Below are 23,908 nucleotides of genomic sequence, written 5' to 3'. Positions count from 1 at the left end.
ACTACGGCTGCCCATCTCGGCAGCATTTCACCTTTATCGGATCCACAAACTTAAGACTCTACTTAATCATGTCTTTGTTTTTCTTCTTCTTCTTGTTCTTTTAGTCAACCAAGTCTTTAGCATAGCTTGGTCCGTCCTCTTCTACTAATTTCGTACTGAGTTGGTCCTGTTTTACTTCCAGCTTCAGAGCTTATTTTAGGAAGAAATATTAAAAAATATCCTATTGCATCTTTAGTTCAGACTCCGCACTAATTTGGCGTTGTGTAAGATGAATATCAATATTCCACCAAGGCAAATGGAAAATGATGTCAACTTCGAAGAGAGCCGAGTGATCGGATGCCAACTTCAACCACAAAAAAAGAAGGAAAAAAAGGCAACTTTTTTTTAGCATATGAAAATACAAGGGGTGCTACGCCCTAAAACTAAATCAAACAACCGCTAGCCACATTTCCTAAATTGATCATGCATGCAAGTAATACAACAAAAAAGAAAGAGAAAAAAAAATAGAGAACGGGCAAAACTGTTTTCATTAATGTCGTCACGCTATACTGTTTAATAGATAATCAAAACAAAAATAGGATGAAGAATACCACAGTAGACTACAACAATAGCTTTTTTAACTTAAAATGATCGCAGTAAATATCAGATTGTCACCAACCCAACCCTAAATTCACTTGTGTTGTAATTGCAGTTTACACTGGTGCCAGTACCTACCAGCTACAGGTATATACCCGCAGCAGAAACCTTCTTGGTCCACCAAATTGACCCGTCTGGTGCCCAAGAGAATACTTGAGCAGGTAATGATGCAGCTTCAGATGTGGTTGGGTTGGGAATACATCATACAACCTAACAAAAATATCCATATTTCTCCTTGCCCCAAAATACATGGAAGGGGAAGGGGGGGAAATGTGACATCACTTTATGGTTCATCCTTCTACATCTCAACTTGGTCCCAATCAAGTGATCTGTCTTCGAATGTGAAATGTGGGTGTTCAAGCCGATTGCGAGCCAATCTGCTCATCATAGCAAGGCCTGATAAAGCATGACATTTGAGTCAAAAAACTGAAACAATATCTGCAATTAAGACGAATTTCATATATTCTTTTATGACTCCACAATTAACCTTCATAAAGATATTCACATATTGGTAGTATTGCTCACAAAACTATGTTTAAAGATAATATAATCTTTCTACTAGACAAACCAAGCAACGCAGACCAGGCATGAAATCAACACCTTGCTAATGCACTTAAGGGGTTCTTTTTATCAGTATAATATAATATAATTAAAGCCAGATAAATAATATACAATTAGGGAACCATCAGATGAGAACCCCCATACCTCACCATATATCAGTTTGGCAGATAATCATATAGGCACATCATCTAAGGCATGCCTGAAGTGAACAAGGCAAGTACTGGTGGAAACTTTCACATTACCAGGACGACCTAGAATCATTTATTCTAATCCAAGGTACACTAACTAATACCTTGCAATTATGCAAGATGAAGGCCTCCATTCTCTACTGGATATAAACACATCACATGCAATTTAAAAAATATATATAACACTATAATACATACCTTCAACCACTTTATAGAGAGAGGACCACCATCTATCTCTAGGGACCTGGTGCAGATCAAGTGTCTCCTCAATCGTAGCATCATGCTTTCCTTCTAAAACATTCTGCAGAGTGATGACAGCATCCTTTGTTTTCTTGAGGATACTGTTCTCATCTTCAATTTCTAGCCTCCGGAGGTCACTCTGGGAAGATGTGAGGCTGGCTGCAAGTGCAAATTGGGCAGCAGCTGCCCAACGGGAGGAGGCAAGCCATCTCCTTCGGCCATCTTGCCTTTCAGTCTCTTCCTTGTTGGATTTGTCCGCAAACACTAGACTCTGTTTTTTTATTGGAGTAAAGAAGTGAAATCATTACGATTAAAACAAAAAAAAAGCTATACATAAAGAACATGCAAACAAGCTATACATATTTTATCTACAGTTTATTACAGAATTTTAATTAGCTTAGCCATGGATTGAAATAGCATTCAGTAGAAAAAGAAATAGTTTCTGCAGCCTCAACTTAGCGTGAAAAATTCTGTTTAAAATGAAATATAAAGAAGAGAATAATTCCTAGTGTCAGACATGTGTCAAAAATAGAAATATAATACTCTTAAAGCTTGAATCACAGTAGGATTAACTCAATACCTTTAAATATTGAGCATTAGCTGCTCCAGTACTTTGAACCATCTTGGAAAAAGCACTTTCGTCATTTGATAAAAGATCTTCAGGCGTGTCAAATTCCAAGACCTGCATAAAAAATCATGGAAATAATGAGCCATAGTTAGTCTTAAAATATAATAGTTTCCAATCAAACAAACGAAGGAACTGAGAACACATTTAATCATGCATGTGAACTGACACAGATCTATGCATGCAAATTGGTATTATTCTTGTTACAGCAATCCCTGATTATGCAATTGGTCAATCATAAACACAAAAACATTAATAAGACAAAGGGGAAAAAAGACACAGATGTATGTGGATCAGACTTTGGCTTAAGGTCACGAGCAAAGGAGGGATAAAGATTCACTAAGCAAATTGCGAGTATAAAAGTGAACAATCTCTCCGTTCCTAATCCTACATAAACTCAAATATCACATACCCAGAGGCATGGTCTTCTTGCAAAGTATATAGCTCAACACTGAATCTGAATACAAATATAAAACTTAATATACAATATATCAGGGAAACCATTGAAATTAGAACTAGTTCATACCCATACCCCCCTTTGCTGCACCATAAACCTCTATAAAATTTTCCTACCTAGTTTTCCTTCCGCAACATAATTGTGGTAATCAAAGGAATCTGGATCCTACAATTCAAGACAAACAATTGTTGGTGACACATCAAGAACCAGAAGCAGCATTTTGATACTTGTCATTTCACAAGTGCAAACCTCGTGATTCCCTAAAAGCATGATGTCAAATATTAAAAAGTTCATGATAATGCAATTTAAGATGTTCTTTTGTTTCTATAAGCATAATTCAAAACATATTTATGGGTCCTGCCAAGGTGGCCAGTAACATCTTTCTTGCCAAATTAGCTTTAACAGCAGTTTAGCAATTAAATACCCCATACTTTACCTACTTGGCACTTATATACCCTCACTTGTTTTTAGTTGCGCATATATAATCTTAAGTTTTTAAATTTTGCAATTTAATACCTTACGTTATCTAACCACGAGAATATTCCCAGAATGTTCCTATGTGAGCGTCACATAGTATGTGTGTGTGTGTGTGTATACATATACATGCATACATACGTGTGTGTGTACATACACTATAGATGCATAATATGGGAGGGAAGTCGATGCTTTTTTTTTGTGCATTGTTAATGAATTGCTTCATTTATCAACTTTATTTGATCTGATGTTTCTCTAAAGCACAAGTTCTATAACAACGTATCGAACCTATGGATCTATTCCCATTTTTGTATATTTGTTAAAATAATTTAGTCCTTAGATCTAGAAGGAATATAGAAATACAATAAGCGCCCCCTGTTAACCAAATCTCTTCGCTGGAGACTACTAGGGCAAAAAAAAACTACGGTTATTGGTTTTTTGGTTGCCCTATCTATCAAGCTGTGTCCAAGTGCAAATTTTTTGAATGGAAACATCACCCTTTGCCTCCCCAAGCTTACTGTGCTCAAAAAGCTTCTACGTGAGAAGGATGTCCTGAAAGAATAATTGAAGAGTGAAGATAGGAGAATTCTAGACTTATAAGAGGAGAAATTGAGAGAGAAGCAGCTGAGACTGAAGGCTGGAGAACAAAAATTAGCAAATAGTGAAAACATTGTAAGACATAGAGAAAGAGATAAGAGAAGATATGAGAATTATTTTCGAGAGAGAGGATAAATCGAATTTTGAAAAATGTTCATGTAGAAGAAAGTTGTGTGTTTCGTTTTTTTTGTTTGTGATCAAATGTAGTTGAAATTTCCCTTCAACTTAATACATATCATGCTGCTGCTAAGCAGCCAAACATCAAATAGTAGCCAAGATGTAAATTGCTAAGAAGACACTAAATAACTTACCAGGAGTAATTGTCAAAAATCAATGCGACCTTAAATCCGCATCACAAGTAAATCAACCATAATGCTATAGAATTTTATATTGAAATATAACTATCGGTTTTACAGCAAAAACCCTAATAAGCAAAAGAAGGCCATTCTCGGTTAACACCAGGCACACACAGCATGGTAAAAAGTGAATATAGGGCAGAAAATATACCTGACCAGCATTGAGGAGAAGAACCCTATCACAATCAATAATTGTATTCAAACGGTGGGCAATAATGAGCATTGTGCAAGACTTAAACTCTTCCCTGATTGTCTTTTGAATAAGGGCATCAGTTCTCACATCCACGGCTGCAGTTGCTTCATCAAGAACAAGAATCTTTGACCTCCGCAGCAATGCACGTGCAAGACTTAGTAGCTGCCTCTGTCCAACACTGAAGTTCTCCCCTGCTTCAGAAACCTTGGGGCCAAAAAGTTAAAATACATCAGTGCACCACCATCATAGAAAAAGAAGCCATAACCTATTTGTCGCTTCAACAAAGGACAATAATACCTTTCATCACAAGAGGACTATCCCATTCAAATTATTGACCAAAATGAACTCCATATTTACCATATACATGCACCTTATATAGGCGTGCACGTACAAACACAAATCATACATTAACATACTTATAAAGACACAGCAATGAGCGCGTGCACACACACAAATAAGCATTGTGAGTAGAGGGTCATCCTCTACATGGTCTGCACAGTTCATCTTTGATCTTCTACACATCCAAAGTAGTCCAGAAACAAGAGATCAATAAGGTTTGAAAATTTAAAACCATGCATCAAAAAGGTATCTTTTTCGCAAATGCTGAGCAGACATGTCACTTGGAACCAAATCATGAAGGTAAAGCAAGGTTTCAAACCAACTTATGATAGAGTTCTGATGATGTTCTTACCATACACTTTTATTGGAATATACATCCCCCGTCCCCAAACCACACACTCAAACATGTACCTGTACATATGAGTGGCTGGGTCATGGTGGGGTTAAGGCGGGGGAGATGGGGGTGGGAGAGGGGTTGGAAGCGAGGGTTTGCAGGTGGCTTGTTGCAACACAGACAGAGACGCATACTAACGTATACATGCAGAAACGCTAACAACATGCTCAAGAATAAAATACATAGCCTCTTATACCAACTGAAGCGAAATTATATTTTATCTTGCACAATTATTTTCTAGATGTAAGTAAATAAAATTATAATTTAATAGGGTTCAGATGTAAGTAAATAAAATTATAATTTAATAGGGTTTTATCAAGCTTACTATGATCATGTATAATCATTTACAATTTTACACCAAACTAATATCAAAGTGACAGCAAAACATTGATTGAGTTATACGGTTAAGACAGAAGAAAAATGGAAAGAACCCTGAATAAAGCTGTGACAAAAGATAACCTACAAGGTCATGTAGTATCAAATTGTCCCACACAAAATGAAAAACATTAATGACTAATTTTGTTTCTTTTACAGAAACATGCTCTAGTTTCAGAGTCATAAGTTCAAACTCTGTGCAGGCATTATTGTAGGCATCAAAAATTACCTATGGGTTCCCGCAAGAAGTTCGAGACAAAGCAAGGACAATAAACGTCATCATCTAAGTCGAACGAGATTATCTGAGGCTAAAAAAAAGAAGCGAAGGAACGCACGTGAAACGACGAAACATGTAAAACGACGAAACATGTAAAACGACGGAACAAATACAATCAGGAGGGTTCGAGGTGGCTCGCACACGCACGGTTCACTTCGAGGTGACCCACACGAAAATGTGTTATTTTTAGTGTGACCCGCATTGAATGAAAATCTCAAAAAATAAAAGTTGTAGGTCTCTTCTCCAGCTTTCCAACGCATCTTAAATCATCTTATTCCAATGTTGGACAAGAGAGATAAAGGCAAATTACCGTGCGGGTCACCAAAGACTGACCCGCACACACGCGGGTCACCCTGAGGCGACCCGCACAAATAAGAGATCTTTCGACCATATGCTACGATTTGAATCTGAGGAAACTCAAAAGATAAAAATTGTAGGTATCTTCTCCAGCTTTCCAATGCATCTTGAATCATCTCATTACGATGTCGGATGAAAAAGATAAAACCAAATTACAGTGCGGGTCACCAAAGACTGATCCGCACACATGCGGGTCACCCGGAGGTGACCCGCACAAAGAAGTTAACTTTCGACCATGCTACGATTTGAATCTAAGGAAACTCAAAAGATAAAAGTTGTATGTATCTTCTCCAGCTTTCTAATGCATCTTGAATCATCTCATTACGATGTCGGATGAGAGAAATAAAGCCAAATTACCATGTGGGTCACCAAAGACTGACCCGCACACATGCGAGTCACCCTGAGGTGACCCGCACAAAGAAATGAACTTTAGACCATGATACGATTTGAATCTGAAAAAAATCAAAAGATAAAAGTTGTAGGTCTCTTCGTCAGTTTTCTGACGCATCTTTAATCATCTCATTCCGAGGTCAGACATGAGAATTAAAGCTAAAATACTGTATGGGTCACACTGAGGTGATCGTGACCCGCACCCCTACGGGTCAGCAGGGAATGACCCGCGCCCAGAAATGCCCGTAACGTTCAAAACGCGTTTTCAGGTTGTTTTGATCGGTTTCTTCTGTTCCAAAGGTTCTCAACTGACTTGATATCATATCTAAACGTGGGTAGGTGGTTATTGACTGAAGATATAGTCAAATCTCTCATTCTTATCCAAATACCCCGTATCCGGAGCCCTATAAATACAAGCATAGGGCCTCCTTTCAGAGGCAGGAGAAGGTGATGCTGGTTTTGTGAGTGCATTCCACGAAATTTTAGAGAGGACTAACAGATCTTGGTGAATCTCGGCATAAAGGAGTAATTCGAGAGATCTGAAGCCACATACCCCCATTTTTTGATATTAGGCTTAGTCTTAATCTTGAGAAGAGTATTGATTTCGCTTGGTCGAGATCAATACTTCAGCGATTGCTTTCTTCATGAAGTGGGAGCTCTGATCAATAATTTTGTCAACCGGATTTGATCCGTAGGCGGTCCACGGATAAAACCCAACACATACAAAGATCTCACACAAGCAATAGGAGATAAATTGATGTTGTGTGTTGTTTAAAGGAATTGTAATCTTTATATTTTCATTGTGCAAGAAGATCTTATAAAAAAATCGACTATTTATTTATTTGAGTTTGTTGTAACGACTGAAGTTGTAATAGATTCAAGATAAAGAAAATAACAATTTCTGAACCAAACAATTATAACACATGGTACAATGAGAAAACTATGGGAAAGGTTATAACAGCATACCTCAGCATCAAGTCCCAATGCATTCCTTCGAATGACTTCTTTTAGATGTGCTCTCTCCAGTGCTTCCCAAAGATCTGCATCATTGTGTTCACTAAATGGGTCCAAATTAAAACGTATGGTACCTGGAAAAAAAAGATATTCAATATGCTAGATATTATTGGTATTTAGATTTAGGAGATAATATGGAATATTGTTGAGATATTATGAGATGTAATTGAATATGATTTTATTTCGTACCTATTTTTTAATATTCTCCTAATCTCTATTTAAGAGAGGTTAGGGTTAGATGAATGATAATCTTGGTCTTTTTTTTCTCTACATGGTATCAGAGCCAATTAGATCCTAGCAACTTCTCCCATATTTTTAGATCTCAAGGCCGTCGAGGAGATTTTGCATGGCCTTCATGCTCCCCTCAACAGCAACGATATCTTCTGCAGCTTCAACATATTTAATTTCTACACTATTTGTTCACTAAATCTTTGTTGAACCTCAATAATAATAATAATAATAATAATAATAAGCCCGACCTATGAAAAACCCTAACCTCAAAAGCAGGAAAAGAACTGTTCATCACGAGTTCTGTTCATCAATGAACAGTGAGCCCATGTGTTGTACCTCATGAACAGTATTTCTATTCGTCATATCCTAATGGTTGGATGCAAAAGTACATAGGTGATTCCAACGTTGCATCTAGTAGCTGACCCGGCTAGGATTTTTTTTATTGGCTAACCCACTAGGGTTTCTCTCGACTAGCAAACCCGCCTGGGGTTTCTACTATCTGACTAGCCTAGGATTTCTCCTGGCTAACCCGCCTAGGATTTCTACTGGTTGTTATTATATTTTTTAATTGCTGACGTCTCCAAGTATTTCGGACAAAGATGACATTGTCAAAGTTTCTGCAACTCGTTGTTTTATTTTGATTTGTAACAAGCTGGACATATAAAGTAATATATGGTCCAGTTTAAAGGGGAGTGTTAGATATTATTAGTATTTAGATTTAGGAGATATTATGGGATATTATTGAGATATTAAGAAATGTGATTGAATATGATTTTATTTCGTATCTATTTTGTAATATCCTCCTAATCTCTATTTAAGAGAGTTTAGGATTAGATGAATAATAATTTTGACTTCTCTCATTCTCTACACAATACAGTCAGCAACTTCCATAATCCATTGAAACAACCAAGATGAGACAGGTCATACTGCCTGCAATCTAAAATTTGAAACCAAAATATAAAAATAAAAGCTAGAAGTTGAAAACAGCTGTTCTTCCCTGGTCTATAGACTCTATACAATACCCAAAACTATTTGACGTTTAGGGTCTCCTGCGCCAAAATACCTCTTGAGGAAGGAAATGGAAACTTCTCTTTTCTTCAGGTAGGACAAATAGGTGGTGTGCTGTGAGTATGTATGTGTCTGTACGTGCGTATGGGTTCATGTGCATGTGTAGGTGTGAGGGTTGGGCTGTTGGCAGGGAGACCATATTGTGATATAAAAGGATAGTGCCTGTTACTTTAAATTAAAAATCCAAAAGTAACCTTGCCCTAAAAAGGACAACTCAAGTTAATGTCCACCATCTACGTATCATATTCTAACAGTAAATGGTGTCAATTTACCTTGACTCTTGCTGGTCACAAAAGTACTGAAGAATTCTTGAGCATAAAAGGGGAAAGTAAGCAGATGACAATCAAAAGCATATTACAAGCACAGGAGAAATTGTACCTGAAAACAAAACAGGAGCTTGAGGAATTATCCCAAGAACTTTCCGCAAGTCACGCAATCCAAATTTTGAAATGTCACAGTCATCAATGAAAATGTGTCCTCTTTCCAGTTCAACGATCCTAAATAATGCATTAAGCATACTTGATTTTCCAGCACCAGTCCTACCAACTATCCCAACCTTCTCACTTGCTGTAATTGTGAAGGATATACCATGCAGAACAGGAGGAAGCTCTGGCCTATACCGAAGAACTACATTTTGGAATTTAATTATTCCAGATGATGGCCAACCTGGAGGTGGTTTATTACTTTCAATAATTGGAGGAGCCTCAGAAGGCAATTCTATGTATGTTCCCACCCGCTCCACAGAATTCAAACTATTCTCAGCAAGACTTGCAAGTCGCAAAACAGCAGTCAATAAGTTTGTAATATTTAATGCATAAGAAAGAAGAAGACCCATTGTTGATGCAAATGCCTTCTGATTTTCTGCTTTCTGGTTTTGCATGACTGCAAAAGTTGCTGTAAACCAAATCATAATGCCTCCCAGTATTTCCAACCGAATGCCAAGCCATCTGTTTCCACTCATATTCAGAAGAGTAAATCTGACATTATTGTCCATGGATTTACCATTAATAGCAGCCATTCTATCATATGCTTTATATGCACGAATTGTAGATAGACCATTTAGCGCTTCTCCAAATTGTGCATACACCGGAGATCTGGTTATAGAATCCAACCGTTTTACTTCTCTTGCAGTGCTCTAAGAAGGGGGGGAACATGGTATAAGTTTGGCAATTATATCATTGCTCTGAGAAAAAAGCTTTTAATTTGATTATGAAATTGGATAGTATTGAATCAATTTAATGAAAAAATGACATTCCATCAAATTTGTCACTTGTCAGAAGCTTGCATCAAGTTTCAAGTGTAAGAGTTAATTGGGAAAAGGACATACCTGGTAGTATAAATAGGCAGCATAGAATAAAATTAAAAGTGGCATGATGGCCCAAAGAGATATAGTGCTGACAATGCCTATCAGAACAAAAGTTGAAAGGAGTTGTGAGATTTGACCCAAGAACATATTCACAAATACAGCTACATTGCGGTCAATATCGCCAAGATCCTTTGCGAATCTGTTTATTATCCGTCCAAGTGGATTGGTATGAAAGAATACCATCGGAGCCCGTAAGATAGACTTAAGCATGGCGTCATGTAGTCTTTTGGCAGCATAAAGACTAGAAATGATCAGCCAGTAAGAGTTTGTCAGTGTCACAAGTACCTGAACACAAGTGAAACATTGATAGTTTAGCCTCAGGTTCCTCTTATAGATTGAATCCGTAGGCATAAAAGTCTTGAACATAATTAAATATCAAACTCCTACAGTCTAGAAATACCTGGCCAAAAGAAAGAAGGGCATAGATCAAATTGTAGAAACCAGCACCATGGTCCTTCGGTGAGCTCTGATCTGTCCAAATACTTAACCATGTGCTACTAGAAACTCTGAGAGCTTCAGAAAGAATATAGCATAGAAAGAGTATCATAACAACCCAAAACCCACCCAATGCGTTCTTGTACCTACAAAATAAGCATATAGGGTAAAATGACATGCAAACCTAAAATATGAGAATGAGAATACTAGCACCGAGATACATATTAGAGCCAAGGTACAAACAAGAGACAGAAAGATGAACTTGTTAAATCTAATATCACAGAGCAGAGCAAATATAAAAAAGAAAATTAGCTGTAATTCTTCCTTTCCTAATTCTGATGAAAATAGACAAAGCAAAAATAAATTGCAAAGACTTAACAAGTAGATGCCAGCTGGTGTTGGCCTTTCAAGTTCAATAACTCACACAGATTCATCTGAGTATCCAGTGTGCTTAATGAATGGGGCAGCAAATCATTCATAATCCTCAACAAATTGATACAATTATGATTTATGTAAGTTCCCTATCTTGTTGTCTCCCAAAATCACAGAATCTAATGTTAAATACAATAAAGTGGTAGTCTTGACATTTTGAGACAGAAAGAGTAGCATATGTTAAAAACTTCTAAAGATTGAAACGCTAACCAAAACTTGTGTACATATGCTTATGGTGTGCACGTGCACAAAGATAACCAAACACAAATTTCAAATATATATGCCTGTATTTTGTATATGGAAATAGATAGGGATTTACTATAACTTCACATCCAATATAAAAGTTAGGACTTGACAGCTTTTCCATGACAAACTTACAGATGGCTTTATTTATTTTCCGTTCATTCTCCTTCACTAGGTCACTATGACCAACTCATATCTTCAGAACAATTGGTGGGATAGGCGTGTTTGCTCCTACTTTCAGAGTAAATGAGAAGTTTGCAGTCTTTCGTGTTTGTGCATATTGGTTACTCATTATCTTTTTCTCATGCATTTTAATTAACCATATTTTCATGGAAACTGGCAAGGAATTATGTTCAACTTTTGCTGCCTGAGTGAATGAGAAATTTGTCCTTTTTTATGCTTGTATGTGCATGTTTATAAGCGAGTGAGAAGTTCATATATATATATATATATTTGTACTTGTGTGTAAATAGAAAGTTATATTATGGACCAGACTATGGCTAAGTACTAAGTACAAGATTAAAATGAGTTGAAAGAAAGGTACAAGTCATCAAATTCTTTTTAAGTACCAGGTCACCTTTCATTTGTTGTAAATCTCCATTAGACGTCAGCGGTAAAGGCGATAAAGTAGGGGCAATCACTCTTTGAAGTATCAAGATTTGTCCAAAGGTTAAAAGAATTTTCTCCTCTTAGAAGAACAGTATTGGATACGGATACAGTAACAAAATAATAAAAGAAATACAGATATCTGAATGGTTCAAATCCTAATTTGCAGGTACTTGTACATCGCATTGGACACGCGTAATTCATATTTCATAACTATGTACAAATATATATTCATGCATACATACATAGCTAACTGTTTAATGAATTAGCATTACCGAAATGATTAAGTATATCACAGAAGCCATATAAAAAATAACCTACTGAGGTATTCAATAGCTACCCAAAAAGTAACTATTTACATTTTTTTTATAATGGACCAGATCCTATCACATGTGTGCATCCACAAATACATTGAACTGTGAACCCTATTATTCATGCACTAAATTACTGATTCACTCGCTGATACATCTCCAAAGTATCTAGCCTATTACTCCTAAAACTGCATTGGCAATCTAATAATTATTCACCAAGTATATGATATGTATCTGGTGCTTAGTACATAAAACTGCACTGGAAAGCTAATAATTATCCACCAAGTATCGGGTATGTATCTGGTGCTTGCTACATCCTCATTTATGAAGCACCCCTGCAGCATAGGCATCAGCCGAGGAATCAAGCTTACCTTTGTTGAGGGCTTATGTATAAACAAGTGATCATATACTTTAATTCCTCTCCATGTAAACTATTAATAGTAAAGTTTTCTAAGCAACCAACCAATTAATGTGCTTGAAGGAAAAGCAAAGATAAGATAATCATACAAAGTGTTACCTTGCTAGAACTTTCAAACTAACAACACCTGTTTCACGTTCCTCCTGCTTAATTAGCACAGACTTCTCTACCTTCCCTTGATTCACATTGTTATCAGTCTTCAACAAGCCATTCTCCGTCCTCAAGGTGTCCCCATTTTCAGTGGATTTTACAGAATCCTGTCCATGGTTATCACTTGGCTTTTCTTCAATTTGCTCCTCCATTTTCCCAGCATTTTCCATTAACTTTTGGAATAGCACTCCATTACTAGTGAGTTCTTCAAAGGTTCCCTGCTCTTTAATCATACCTTCATGAACCAGGATAATTTTATCAACATTTGGGAGGAAATGCAGCTGGTTTGTAACAAGAACACGGGTTTTGCTCCTCAGTTTATCCTTAATGCATTGATCAAAAACCTGAAGAAAAAATTGATAAACAAAAGTTCATACAACAGAGGTTAAGTACCTAGTATAATATAGCATGGCTAGTTTTAACATTTGCTACACCTATAAGAATATATCAGATGGCATCAAACAATTTCGTTCTCAAAATGAATTTGAACATGCTTCACATTTTCCACGAGGTATAGACGGACTCAACTATAACACGAAGTATGAACGTTAAGTATATTGATTAAAAAAGTAGATTTTAAAATGGATAAAATAATAACTTGTGCATGAAAGTGAATAAAAAGAAAAATTATAAAGCATCCAGTTCTTATTAGATGACATAGTATGACCAGAACAGATAAACTGGTTAAAAAACCTATATTTTAAAAATGTACAAAATTAATAAATTGTGCACAAAAGCGAAGACAGAAAAATTACCAATGACATCAAGTAACTCATTCAACGCATGTGCTTATAAAATACATAACTTTAACATGTGTATTAAATACATTAAGAAAACTAATCTGCTCTACCTTAACATGTGTATGGATAAATTTGTATACAGTTAGACTCATAAACTGGCCAACTGTGGACCTGGAAGTTGATGGAACAAAACTCAGAGCCACGTCCATAACAGCAAATCCAGGCCAATGATGAAACTGGATAATAAGTCAAGGATGGTACTGCTAAGAAATGAAAAGGCCAACACTGAAGAGAATCAAGAATAAAAACATCCAAGAAAAGAACACAAGGAGACTCCAGAATACGTAAAGGCATAACCTTCTCAAGCTTCCAAGTGACCAAGTGAGCCACCAACTCAAGACCAAGAGCATCACTCGCTGTAAGGGCTGATTGCATCTCAGACTAGATATATTATGGCTATAATTTGCTATCTTATTCAATGTTTTAAATATCGGCCTATAAACCGATATTATCGGCGATTTATCGGTTTTGGGGGCCTTCCACTATGTTAAGTTCGATTCTAAATCGGTTATCGTTTTTGGATATTTATCGCCGATAATGCAACGATAAAGTGAGTTATTGGCCGATATTGTCGGCCCAAAAATCGGAATTACCAGCCTCTGATTTGAGTTTTGATTTTGGGCAACGGGCACCTATTCAATTCATTTTAAACCCGACCCAACCCGAGTTTCTACCATTGGTTAGTGATCCTAAACATAATTATTTACATTTTGGTATGCTTATATTTCATTAAGTATGATTAGATTACATTTTAGAATATTATATTATGTATATCACCATTTGGTAATGTCACTCTAGTAAATACTAATTATCCCCGATATCCGCTATTCGATATGGATTTTGACCGCCCGATAAATCCCCGATAACCGATATTTAAAACCTTGATCCTATTAGACAACTAGGTTTCAAGCAGTCATGGTTTCAAATCTTATCTTTAATAATTTAAAATCCATATTGCTGCCTTTCAAGATGCGACATAGAAATACAGGAAATGAACATAAGCAGATTGAACCAGACCACGATCAACCCATAATTTACAATTTTTCCTCTATGTCTACATCCATCTTGCTTTGAAGGTTTGCTCATGACCACACAGTTGAAACTCAATGTTCAAAAGCACACTCTACCTGGCCGAGTACTCGCCTGAGTACTCCTACCCAAAACCAAACTCCTTGTTCAAAAACTCTATGTTGGGTAGCTAAAACCCGCTCGATTATGCGATCACATCGCATATTCAAGAAGTTAAGGAGTATGCATCTGCATAATGATTATGTTGGCGCATAATATACCTGAACCAACCCCCACAATGCTTAATTACCCTGAAGTCCCCCAATCAATGCCCCAAAAGATCCCCAGAAAATGATACACTGCTTCCAAACCCTAAACCTAGGCACCCCAATGTAGCCTTCTCCCCAACACTACTAGTTCTGAGTCTTCTGACTCCACCGCTTCCGACCATCATTCAGTGTTGACGCTAACCGTCGTTGTTTTCTGACGCCGTTTCCGGCACCGATTGCAGCGAGGATGATGAGGAAGACTGAGGAGTTTTATTAGTATTTTTAAGTATTATAATAATTTAAGGTAGTGTTTTTAGTTTATAAACTTTTAGTAGTTTTACTTCTAAGTGTATAACGAGTAACGACTTTGATTTGAATAAGTTAGGGTATTACTGTTAGTCTTTTGCTTGGAATGTTTTATATATTTCATGAATTATATATATATATATATATGATTCGAGCCCCAAATCCTCCGCCACGACAACTCCTTCGACCGCAGTGAGATCTCCCCACAGACCTTACCCTCTCCCCTCCTCCTTACAGATCTCCTCCCTTCCCACGATTCGAGCCCCAAATCATTCGCCTTTTTTCTGGTCGCCATCACTCCCGAGAACCATCGGACTTGTCGCCATCAATGGAGGCCGTCGAGCTGCTGATCTCAGGTAACTCAGCTCACTCGTTTTCCAATCTCTACAATTTCTTCCCCTTTCTATCTCTAAAAATCTCATAAAATTCGCAATTGAGTTATGTATTTGGTTTTCATTGGTATTTGGTGTCCATGTTTTGCTCTATTATTGATTTCTTAAAGGGTAAACCTAAGTGCAGTTTTCATTGGTATTTGGTGTCCATGTTTTGCTCTATTATTGATTTCTTAAAGGGTAAACCTAAGTGCAGTATTAGGTTTAGGGCAAATTGTAATTAGTGATCGTTTAATTTGAATTGGTGAACGATTATTCATTGGTATTTGGGTTTTCTGCCTAATTTATGTTTGGAGTGACATTAGAAGCTTAGAAACACTACTTCCTTGTCGCTCATTACGAAATATCTGCATCTACTTTAAAACGTCATTTCAGTTTCTAGTTCCTTTTTTGCCTAGCAATTTTTAAAACGTCATTTCAGTTTCTAGTTCCTTTTTTGCTAGCAAACATTTTTCAAACTTATATGTATGTGGATACAACAATCCAATTCAAAATCATTTCTTAATGTAACCATCAATTTTTTAGTTTTTTTTTCTTTTTGAAGAAATTGTTGCACACGTGAGTCCTGATAAAATATCTTAGTTACAGTTCATTCTTTATGAGAGCTCTGTAACTTCAAGTTAGCCATCGCTTTGAGGACACGCCTAGTTTATGTATAAATAAGACTATGGTTGATGCATCTTTTTAATCTTCAGCAACTTTCTCACTTGAAAGTTTTGCTTGCATTATCATCAAAGAGCATGTGACCATACTGTAAATACATATTTTTTAGTTTGGTTTGGAATGTGAACACATATTTTTTCTGGTTGTAATTCAATCTTCTTTGTTGTATTAGGTTTGGTTATTTTCTGGAATGGAGGAAACAAATTTAGTGTAGAGTTTGGAATAGGAGAATCAAGTGCTATTGGAAGTGAAATTGCGGGCAATACTGTAAATGCTCCTAAACCACTACTAGGAATAAAGTTTAATAGTTATGAAGAAGGTTATAACTATTATAACTCTTATGCATTGTTGATGGGTTTTGGAATAAGAAAGAGCACGGTAAATTACTCGTGTAAGACTAGAGAAGTGGTAGACAGAAAGTTTGTTTGTGATAAGGAGGGTCATAGACCTAAAAGAGACAAGATAGAAAATCCAGTTCGGCGAGAGACCCGAGTGGGATGTAAGGCAATGATGCGAATTAAATTATTGGAGGACAAATCGTGGGAAGTCACGGGGTTTATTGAAGAACATACAAATCATGTGCTGAGTAGTCCAGACAAAGCAAAAATACACAGATCACATCAACAATTCCATAAAACTCAAAGATGTAAAAAACTTATTGATAGTTTGCGAGAAGAAGGTATGTCTCCTTCCACTATTTCTCGTGTCATCAATGCAACTAATGGAAGAGAAGGTGAATTAGTGACATCACAACAATGCATTGATCATATCAAAACCCAAAGAGTCAATAATATTGGTCATGAATGCATATCTATCATTCGACATTTTCAGAATGCGACAGCTAATGATCCAGAATTTTATTTTGCAATAGAAATAGACGGTAGTGGACAAATGAGGAGTGTTTTCTGGACCGATGGAAGATCAAGAGCATCTTATTTAAAATTCAGTGATGTTATTGTGTTTGATGTGACATACAGAACTAATAAGTTCAGTCGTCCGTTTGCTCCATTTACTGGTGTAAATCAACATAGGCAGTCCACTTTACTTGGTTGTGCATTATTAGCCGATGAACAGGAAGATACATTTGTTTGGTTATTTGAAGAATGACTGAAATACATGCATGGCATTGAACCAAGTGCTATTATAACAGATCAGGATAGAGCAATGTGTAATGCTATTCACTCAGTGTTTCCAACGATAAGACACCGTTATTGCTATTGGCACATGCAAAAGCATATTATTGATCATTTGCCTACTTTGATATCTCGTTATGGTGAACAGTTTCAAATGTACTGGGGCTTGTGGCATAATAGTTCTTCAATTAAACAATGTGAAGGATATTGGGTTGAGATGAAAGAGAAGTTTGATATAAATGAAGAAGGTGAGGGATGGTTGCAAACAATTTACAAATGCCGAGATCACTTGGTGTTGTGTTATCTGAAGAATATTTTTTTTGCTGGAATAAGATCAAGCCAAAGGAGTGAAAGTATTAATGTATTTTTTGATGGGTATGTTAACTCACAGACTCAATTACACGAGTTTGTGACACAATATGAAAAAGCAGTAACTCATCGTCGCTTAAGTGAAGCCCATGAAGATTTTAAGAGTCTTAACACAAAGTCTGTCATGTTCCTTAGGAATCGCTGAAGAGAATTGAGGAAAGGGGGCGGAGAGAGGTCGGGATCGCGTCGGAGGATTTGGGTTCGCGCCGGAGGAAGGGGGGCGGACAGAGGTACTAATCTGCGGAATAAAAATTAGGTAGAAAACTACACTACAATCTTACTTAAAGTAGATGCAGCTATTTCGTAATGATCGACAAGGAAGTAGTGTTTCTAAGCTTCTAATGTCACTCCAAACATAAATTAGGCAGAAAACCCAAATACCAATGAAGAATCGTAGAGATTGGAAGCTTAGAAAGGGGAAGAAATTGTAGAGATTGGAAAACGAGTGAGCTGAGTTACCTGAGATCAGCAGCTCGACGGCCTCCAGACGGCGAGATCAGCAGCTCGACGGCCTCCAGTGATGGCGACGAGTCCAATGGTTCTCGGGAGTGATGACGACCAGAAAAAAGGCGAAGGATTTGGGGCTCGAATCGTGGGAAAGGGGGAGATCTGTAAAGAGGAGGGGAGAGGGTAAGGTCTGTGGGGAGATCTCACTGCGGTCGAAGGAGTTGTCGTGGCGGAGGATTTGGGGCTCGAATCGTGGTTGGGGTTTGGGGCTCGAATCGTGGGAAGGGGGGAGAGGGATTGAAGAATTTTGGGGAGAGGGATTGAGGAATTTTGGGAGGGATTCAGGAATTTTGGAGGAGAGAGAGAAATCGGTAACCGAAATATATTTGGGGTCGGGGGGGCTGAAATCGCAGGGTTTTTGGCAAAAAAAAACCCCTGCAGCGCACGATTTCGGAGGCGCTGCCAGTGCACCTCCAGTTTCCTCATATATATATATATATATATATATATATATAATATATATATATATTTTCAGAAAGCATAATTCGATTAATCACTACCTGATATCAGGCCGTACACATAATGAAACCATGTTTTAGAGCTTTGTTGAAACTTATGTAATATGTAGTACAAGTCAATTTTAACTTACACTTCTTTACCTACTTGTTAAACCTCTATTTCACATAACTACGGCCAGGTAGTCCTGCTACACTTTGACAATCTCCTAGATATATCTTAAAAGCTTTTAGTTTGCATGGCTGGTGCTCACCTCAGCGTTAGTTGTGGTACTTCTCAGCTATTATTACGCAAGAACATTATGCTTAATGTAGGGGTCATATATTTACTATAACAACCAGAGCAAGGGCTTTCCATGAGATTACTCATCCTAGTAATGCTCTGATTTATGCATGCTAAACTGCTAACTTTTCATAGGGTCCTCTCTCAAAACTGTTAGATCAGTTCTCTAGTTCCCTAACATCTCAATAGCACATCTGAATCCTGATATGCACCAGTCACTGAATTGTGACAGTCACACACTACCTATGACACGTCCTCATGAGATGAAATCCCCATCTAATACAATAAAATAGCACCTACAGTAAGTAGCCACCACCACAATGGTTTGGTGGGATTCTTCATTCCATGAAGCATTATGTGATAGAAGAGATATTGCGTATATGCAGAAGTAACAAATAGCACAAACTAACATCACAAAATGATGTGGTTGATCCGCCTTTCACCTCATTTGGTGGCCATTAGTGAGGAGCTAGGTGCTAAAACTGGGGAATTTTTCCTTCAATTTTGTTGGAAGTAATATTCTGAATTTGGAAAACTTGTCCTTATTACTATATCGAGAAGGTCAGTCTTGAATATCTCCTCAAGAGGAAAGTCTGAGCCACTGCTTACATCCTAAACCAAAAGGTCAAGCTCAGGAAATTACAGTCATTAGACAATAACTATGATCATGCTGCAATGAGCTGGTTATGGATGACACTCAATTACAGCCCTTTTCAAGGACCAGGAAAATATAAGTACCAGTACTTCACATAGCTACATAAGTTATTTCAAACAGGAGAATATGCCTCACTGCATATAATTAGCTCATTAGGAGTGCACTGGTGACACGTGTGAAAAGATAAATCAATTATAAGATCACCATAGTTTTCTAATTAGTCAGTGGACAAAGTTTTGAACTCACACAACTAAACAAAGGTAATGACTAATGAGAGCACTGATTATTAGAAACAACTATATGGTCCCAAGACTTGTAAGTTGGTGACAGAAATTCATGCAAATACCAAATCAGATATGTTCAAAATATATGAACTGAAATTTCCACACCCATTAACCATTTAGAGAACAGCAAAAAGATTTTACATGGATCATGTAAAATGAGATTACTTCTAGATACAAAGAGACATCCAAAAGCGTAGGACAGGCATCATTTACGAGGTCATCATTGAAATTCTAACGTTTAGCTTTATGGAATGAAGTTTGCCATGTTCAATATTCATTTGATAGTGCATGAGACAGATTTTCAGATATAGTTTGGCTATAGCATTCAGAAGATGGTCTGGGATAGTCCATTCGCACACTCTTTGTCAACAACTGTGAAACATGCAGAGTATTTCCTTTTACCACAAGAAAAATTAAATAAAGAAATACGTTTGTAGCATAGTTCTCAACAAATGCACTAATAACAATAATACCTGTCGACCAACATGAGCATCTAGTGCGCTCAAAGGATCATCAAATATATATACATCAGAATCAGAATACACAGCTCTTGCCATGGAAATCCTTTGCTTTTGTCCACCACTAATATTCACTCCCCTTTCACCAATCTCTGTGAGATCGCCGCCCTGATAAACAAGTGAATAGGTAAGTAAATTCAGTGAACTATTAAAATTAATCAACTTGGTTTTCAAAAAAGAAAGAAGTGAAATTAGTACTATGGTGATGTCAATAGGTATATTTTATATGGCTCCATCTTAAAGATTATGCACTCACTGGAAGCAAATCTAGATCATGCTGGAGTGCAGTCACTTTTATGACCTCATCATAGCGTACCGGTTGAAAAGGAGATCCAAACAGTATATTATCCCGTACCTGGCAATTACCAGAACATTGAACAGAACATTGGACAGTAGAGAACAATTTGGATTGAGGAGTAAAGGACAATGAAACTTACTGTTGCATTGAAAATCCATGAAACTTGAGGAACATAGGCAACAGTTCCTCTAATACTAACATCTGTGCTTGATTCTGATTTTGGTGGTAGCTCTCCAATCATTGCTGATATAAGTGATGTTTTCCCTTCTCCAGTACTTCCAACAATGGCAACCAAGCTACCGACGGGTATATCCAAATTGATATCTGATAATGTGGGTCTCTCTTCCTGTAATTGTGTAAACTTTTAGCTATTTTCTAGACAGTAAACAAAACTTACAACTAAGAAACATTAAGCAATTAATACAAGACGCCATGCCTAAACATGCAAATAAGAAATTCAACTTTAAGGATCTATTTATTCAGTTCAGTGAAATAAAGAGCTTAAAAATCAATTAAAATCAGTAGATCTATTAGATGCAGAAAAGATAACTTTTTGATTTATTGTGAGAAATTCTCAAGCATGACAATTTATTTTTAGTTACAGATGTGAAAACCTTCACTAAAAAAATGTATGAGATGAAGTGTGTTATTGCTCCCTTGGGGAAAAAAACTTATTGTCTAATAGATCATTTTACTGTTTTAGATCCTTTTTATCTGATTAACAACCCAAGTACCCACAAAATATACCTAATCATATTACATATATTTAGAAAAACACACATCCAGCTGCATCAAGTCCAAATTTAGGACTTGCAAGTCAGAAGCAAGTTGATCGCAGCAGAGCATGACTTGCATGACTTTGTGTCTGTGTCAACAAATCATATAAAAGAACCTACATGGATATAAAAAAAAGAGCCTGAAGTTTTGGCTATTGGAATGCAGATGGGGATATTAGTAAATGAAAGGGTATGCAAGTTCTTCGGAAAGCAATTATGGATGTTCACTGGCCATGCTAGGCCCACATTCCTATTCCACCGGGTCTGTCCCGGGACAAAATCACCAAGCTCAGGTTTTATCATGAATCAGGATAGTAACATCCGTTGCCCATACACGGTATCGCTAGTAAGAGTGTTATTGCTATTCTTTTGAACCAACCATTTTAGAATAATTTTTCCTCCATTCATCTTTTTAAGTCAAATGAAATGACCTTTTTCCTCAGTCAAAATAGCATAATATATTTCTTCAGACTAGAGGTCATTTTGGTACGCACATGCCTGTAAAAGCGGACCATACCATCAAGCCCAAGTACAAACTTCTTGGGTGTGTTGAGAATAAAGCAAGCGAAGAAAGAGCAACATAAACAGTTCTGGTCGAAATGAGAAATAACAGCATCAAAATTCAGATGAATCATGTCAAGACATGATTCTAATGTGGAAAGACTAGTGTTACTAGGAATGATTATTTAATATGAATAAACATCAATATAACTTAATGCAAAAAAAAGTACATTCCATAAAGAGGGTCCACCTGAGAATGCTAACATGCTTAAATTTGCAACTGACTAAATGTTAGATTAACAGCAGAAAAAAATGTACTGAAAATCAAATGGGCAAAAGTAAATACACAATCCATATATAACAACTACATATGATATGACTAAAAATGATGAACTTGAGAGAACTCAAAATAGGAAAACAGGATATAAAAATAGACCTTCGAATCCCATGAAAAAAAGCCATTTTTTATTGAGATCGCTGGAAGCTCTGGATCAAGAGGTGGGTTTGGCAAAAGTATCCTATCTTCAGACAATAATAGTTCCTCCAATCGTTTAAGAGAAACATTTGCATTTGCAACCTAGAGAAGAAAATAACACAGATCATATGGTTAATTTGAAATGAGAATATACTTATTTTCATAAACTAATAGGCCAAGAAGTGAAACAGATGAATATATTGGGAAATTGCACAAAAATAGGCCAGGACTGATCATGGCCGACTTTTAAAGTTAAACTGATTCTATTTTGATCCAAGGGGGAGGTGGATCAAAATAGAACCAGTATACTGGCCCCTTTTTGGCCCAGGAAAAACTGGGCCAGCTTTGGCCCAGTTTTTCCCTAACTGAATTCTTCACAAAATTGAACCAGGTTTGAACCTAGTCCAATTTTGAGAGCTTGCCAAACAGGAAGCGATGTAAGGTAGAGCAGAGAATATATATCTTATGGCTATGTCTCAGTGAACAGAACAGTGTCATATACATATGCTTCCCAAGAAAACAGCTCTCCGGAGGAAGGCTATAAACCATGTCTTCATCAGTCCGCTACTAGCTATGATTAAAAGAATAAGAGAAAAAGATTGCCAAGTAACCATTAATAGTCAGAAGGTATACAGACAGTATGATTACAGTCTGGTCACATAAGTACAGTAGTTGTGGTTGACAATCCTGTAACCAAATGTACAAGTTTATCAAAAAAAATCTCTTATATCACAAGAAGTAATATTAAATTTGCCAGAAATATATTCTACTTCATAATCCCAACTTAAAGATATAGAATGAGGCAAGGAAGAGTGCAAAATAAAGTGAGAGAATAGTACCTTACTTGGAAGAAAGATGTTTCTTTCATATTCCCAAGAATAGAAATTGGAAATGGAGATATCAAGAACAGTCAGTCAAGACTCGAGACTAATTTCCTTTAACCGCTGTGGTCATTATCCACGGTTCATTCCTGAGATCAAATAAAAACAAAACTCCTATCTCCAAACTTTTGAAATCAGCTACATTACTCATTTTTCTCCATTCAGCTACTTGAGCGGCCATCTTGTTGGTAAGGTAAAACTAATATTATCTTTTTAATTGGACTCAAGTCCATTTAGGCCTACCTGTAGTATTCTTTCTCGTAAACTATGAACCTGTGAGTACAATTGGTCTCCATTGCACAATCCAAAACTATCTCAACCATTACCCCATCATTTTAATCTTTAGCTACTTCTAACCTCCTTGCGTATTTACTCTAATCCTATCCCTTGGATGATTTTCCACTCATCAATCTACAAATTATCATTGTGGCAGTACGCTGTTATAGTTTCAGAAAATTCTAATTTACAACTAGATGGTATTTACTACAAATCCTAACACCAACCCTCTCCCAAAAAAAATGAAATGGAAAAAAAGAACCAAACATTCAACTCATGCACATGACGATACATGTAGGCAAGTTCATTATATTTTGGGCAGTTTG

The 23,908-nt window shown here is 36.8% G+C and overlaps 2 protein-coding genes across 2 annotated transcripts in view; one reads left to right on the top strand and one right to left on the bottom strand.

The window, feature by feature from the left end:
- Positions 1-125, top strand: part of LOC109844644 — an 18,490-nt gene extending 18,365 nt beyond the window's left edge. The window contains exon 7 of the mRNA XM_020413759.1: positions 105-125. Within this exon, the coding sequence (XP_020269348.1) occupies positions 105-125 (21 nt within the window). The remainder of the gene's footprint in view (positions 1-104) is intronic.
- The window catches only part of LOC109844360 (ABC transporter C family member 2-like), a 37,686-nt gene continuing 14,282 nt past the window's right edge, over positions 505-23,908 (bottom strand). The window contains exons 17-29 of the mRNA XM_020413360.1: positions 22,387-22,527; positions 20,813-21,019; positions 20,632-20,730; positions 20,331-20,483; positions 12,683-13,077; positions 10,539-10,719; positions 10,100-10,423; positions 9,151-9,907; positions 7,426-7,547; positions 4,286-4,531; positions 2,206-2,307; positions 1,584-1,896; positions 505-1,032 (exon numbers count right to left, since the gene is read on the bottom strand). Of these exons, the coding sequence (XP_020268949.1) occupies positions 935-1,032; positions 1,584-1,896; positions 2,206-2,307; positions 4,286-4,531; positions 7,426-7,547; positions 9,151-9,907; positions 10,100-10,423; positions 10,539-10,719; positions 12,683-13,077; positions 20,331-20,483; positions 20,632-20,730; positions 20,813-21,019; positions 22,387-22,527 (3,138 nt within the window). The 3' untranslated portion in view covers positions 505-934. The remainder of the gene's footprint in view (positions 1,033-1,583; positions 1,897-2,205; positions 2,308-4,285; positions 4,532-7,425; positions 7,548-9,150; positions 9,908-10,099; positions 10,424-10,538; positions 10,720-12,682; positions 13,078-20,330; positions 20,484-20,631; positions 20,731-20,812; positions 21,020-22,386; positions 22,528-23,908) is intronic.

The sequence above is a fragment of the Asparagus officinalis genome, chromosome 6, assembly GCF_001876935.1.
Source record: "Asparagus officinalis chromosome 6, Aspof.V1, whole genome shotgun sequence".
Taxonomy (NCBI): Eukaryota; Viridiplantae; Streptophyta; class Magnoliopsida; order Asparagales; family Asparagaceae; genus Asparagus; species Asparagus officinalis.
The sequence above is the reverse complement of the archived record's forward strand: the minus strand, read 5'-3'. Positions and strand labels throughout refer to the sequence as shown.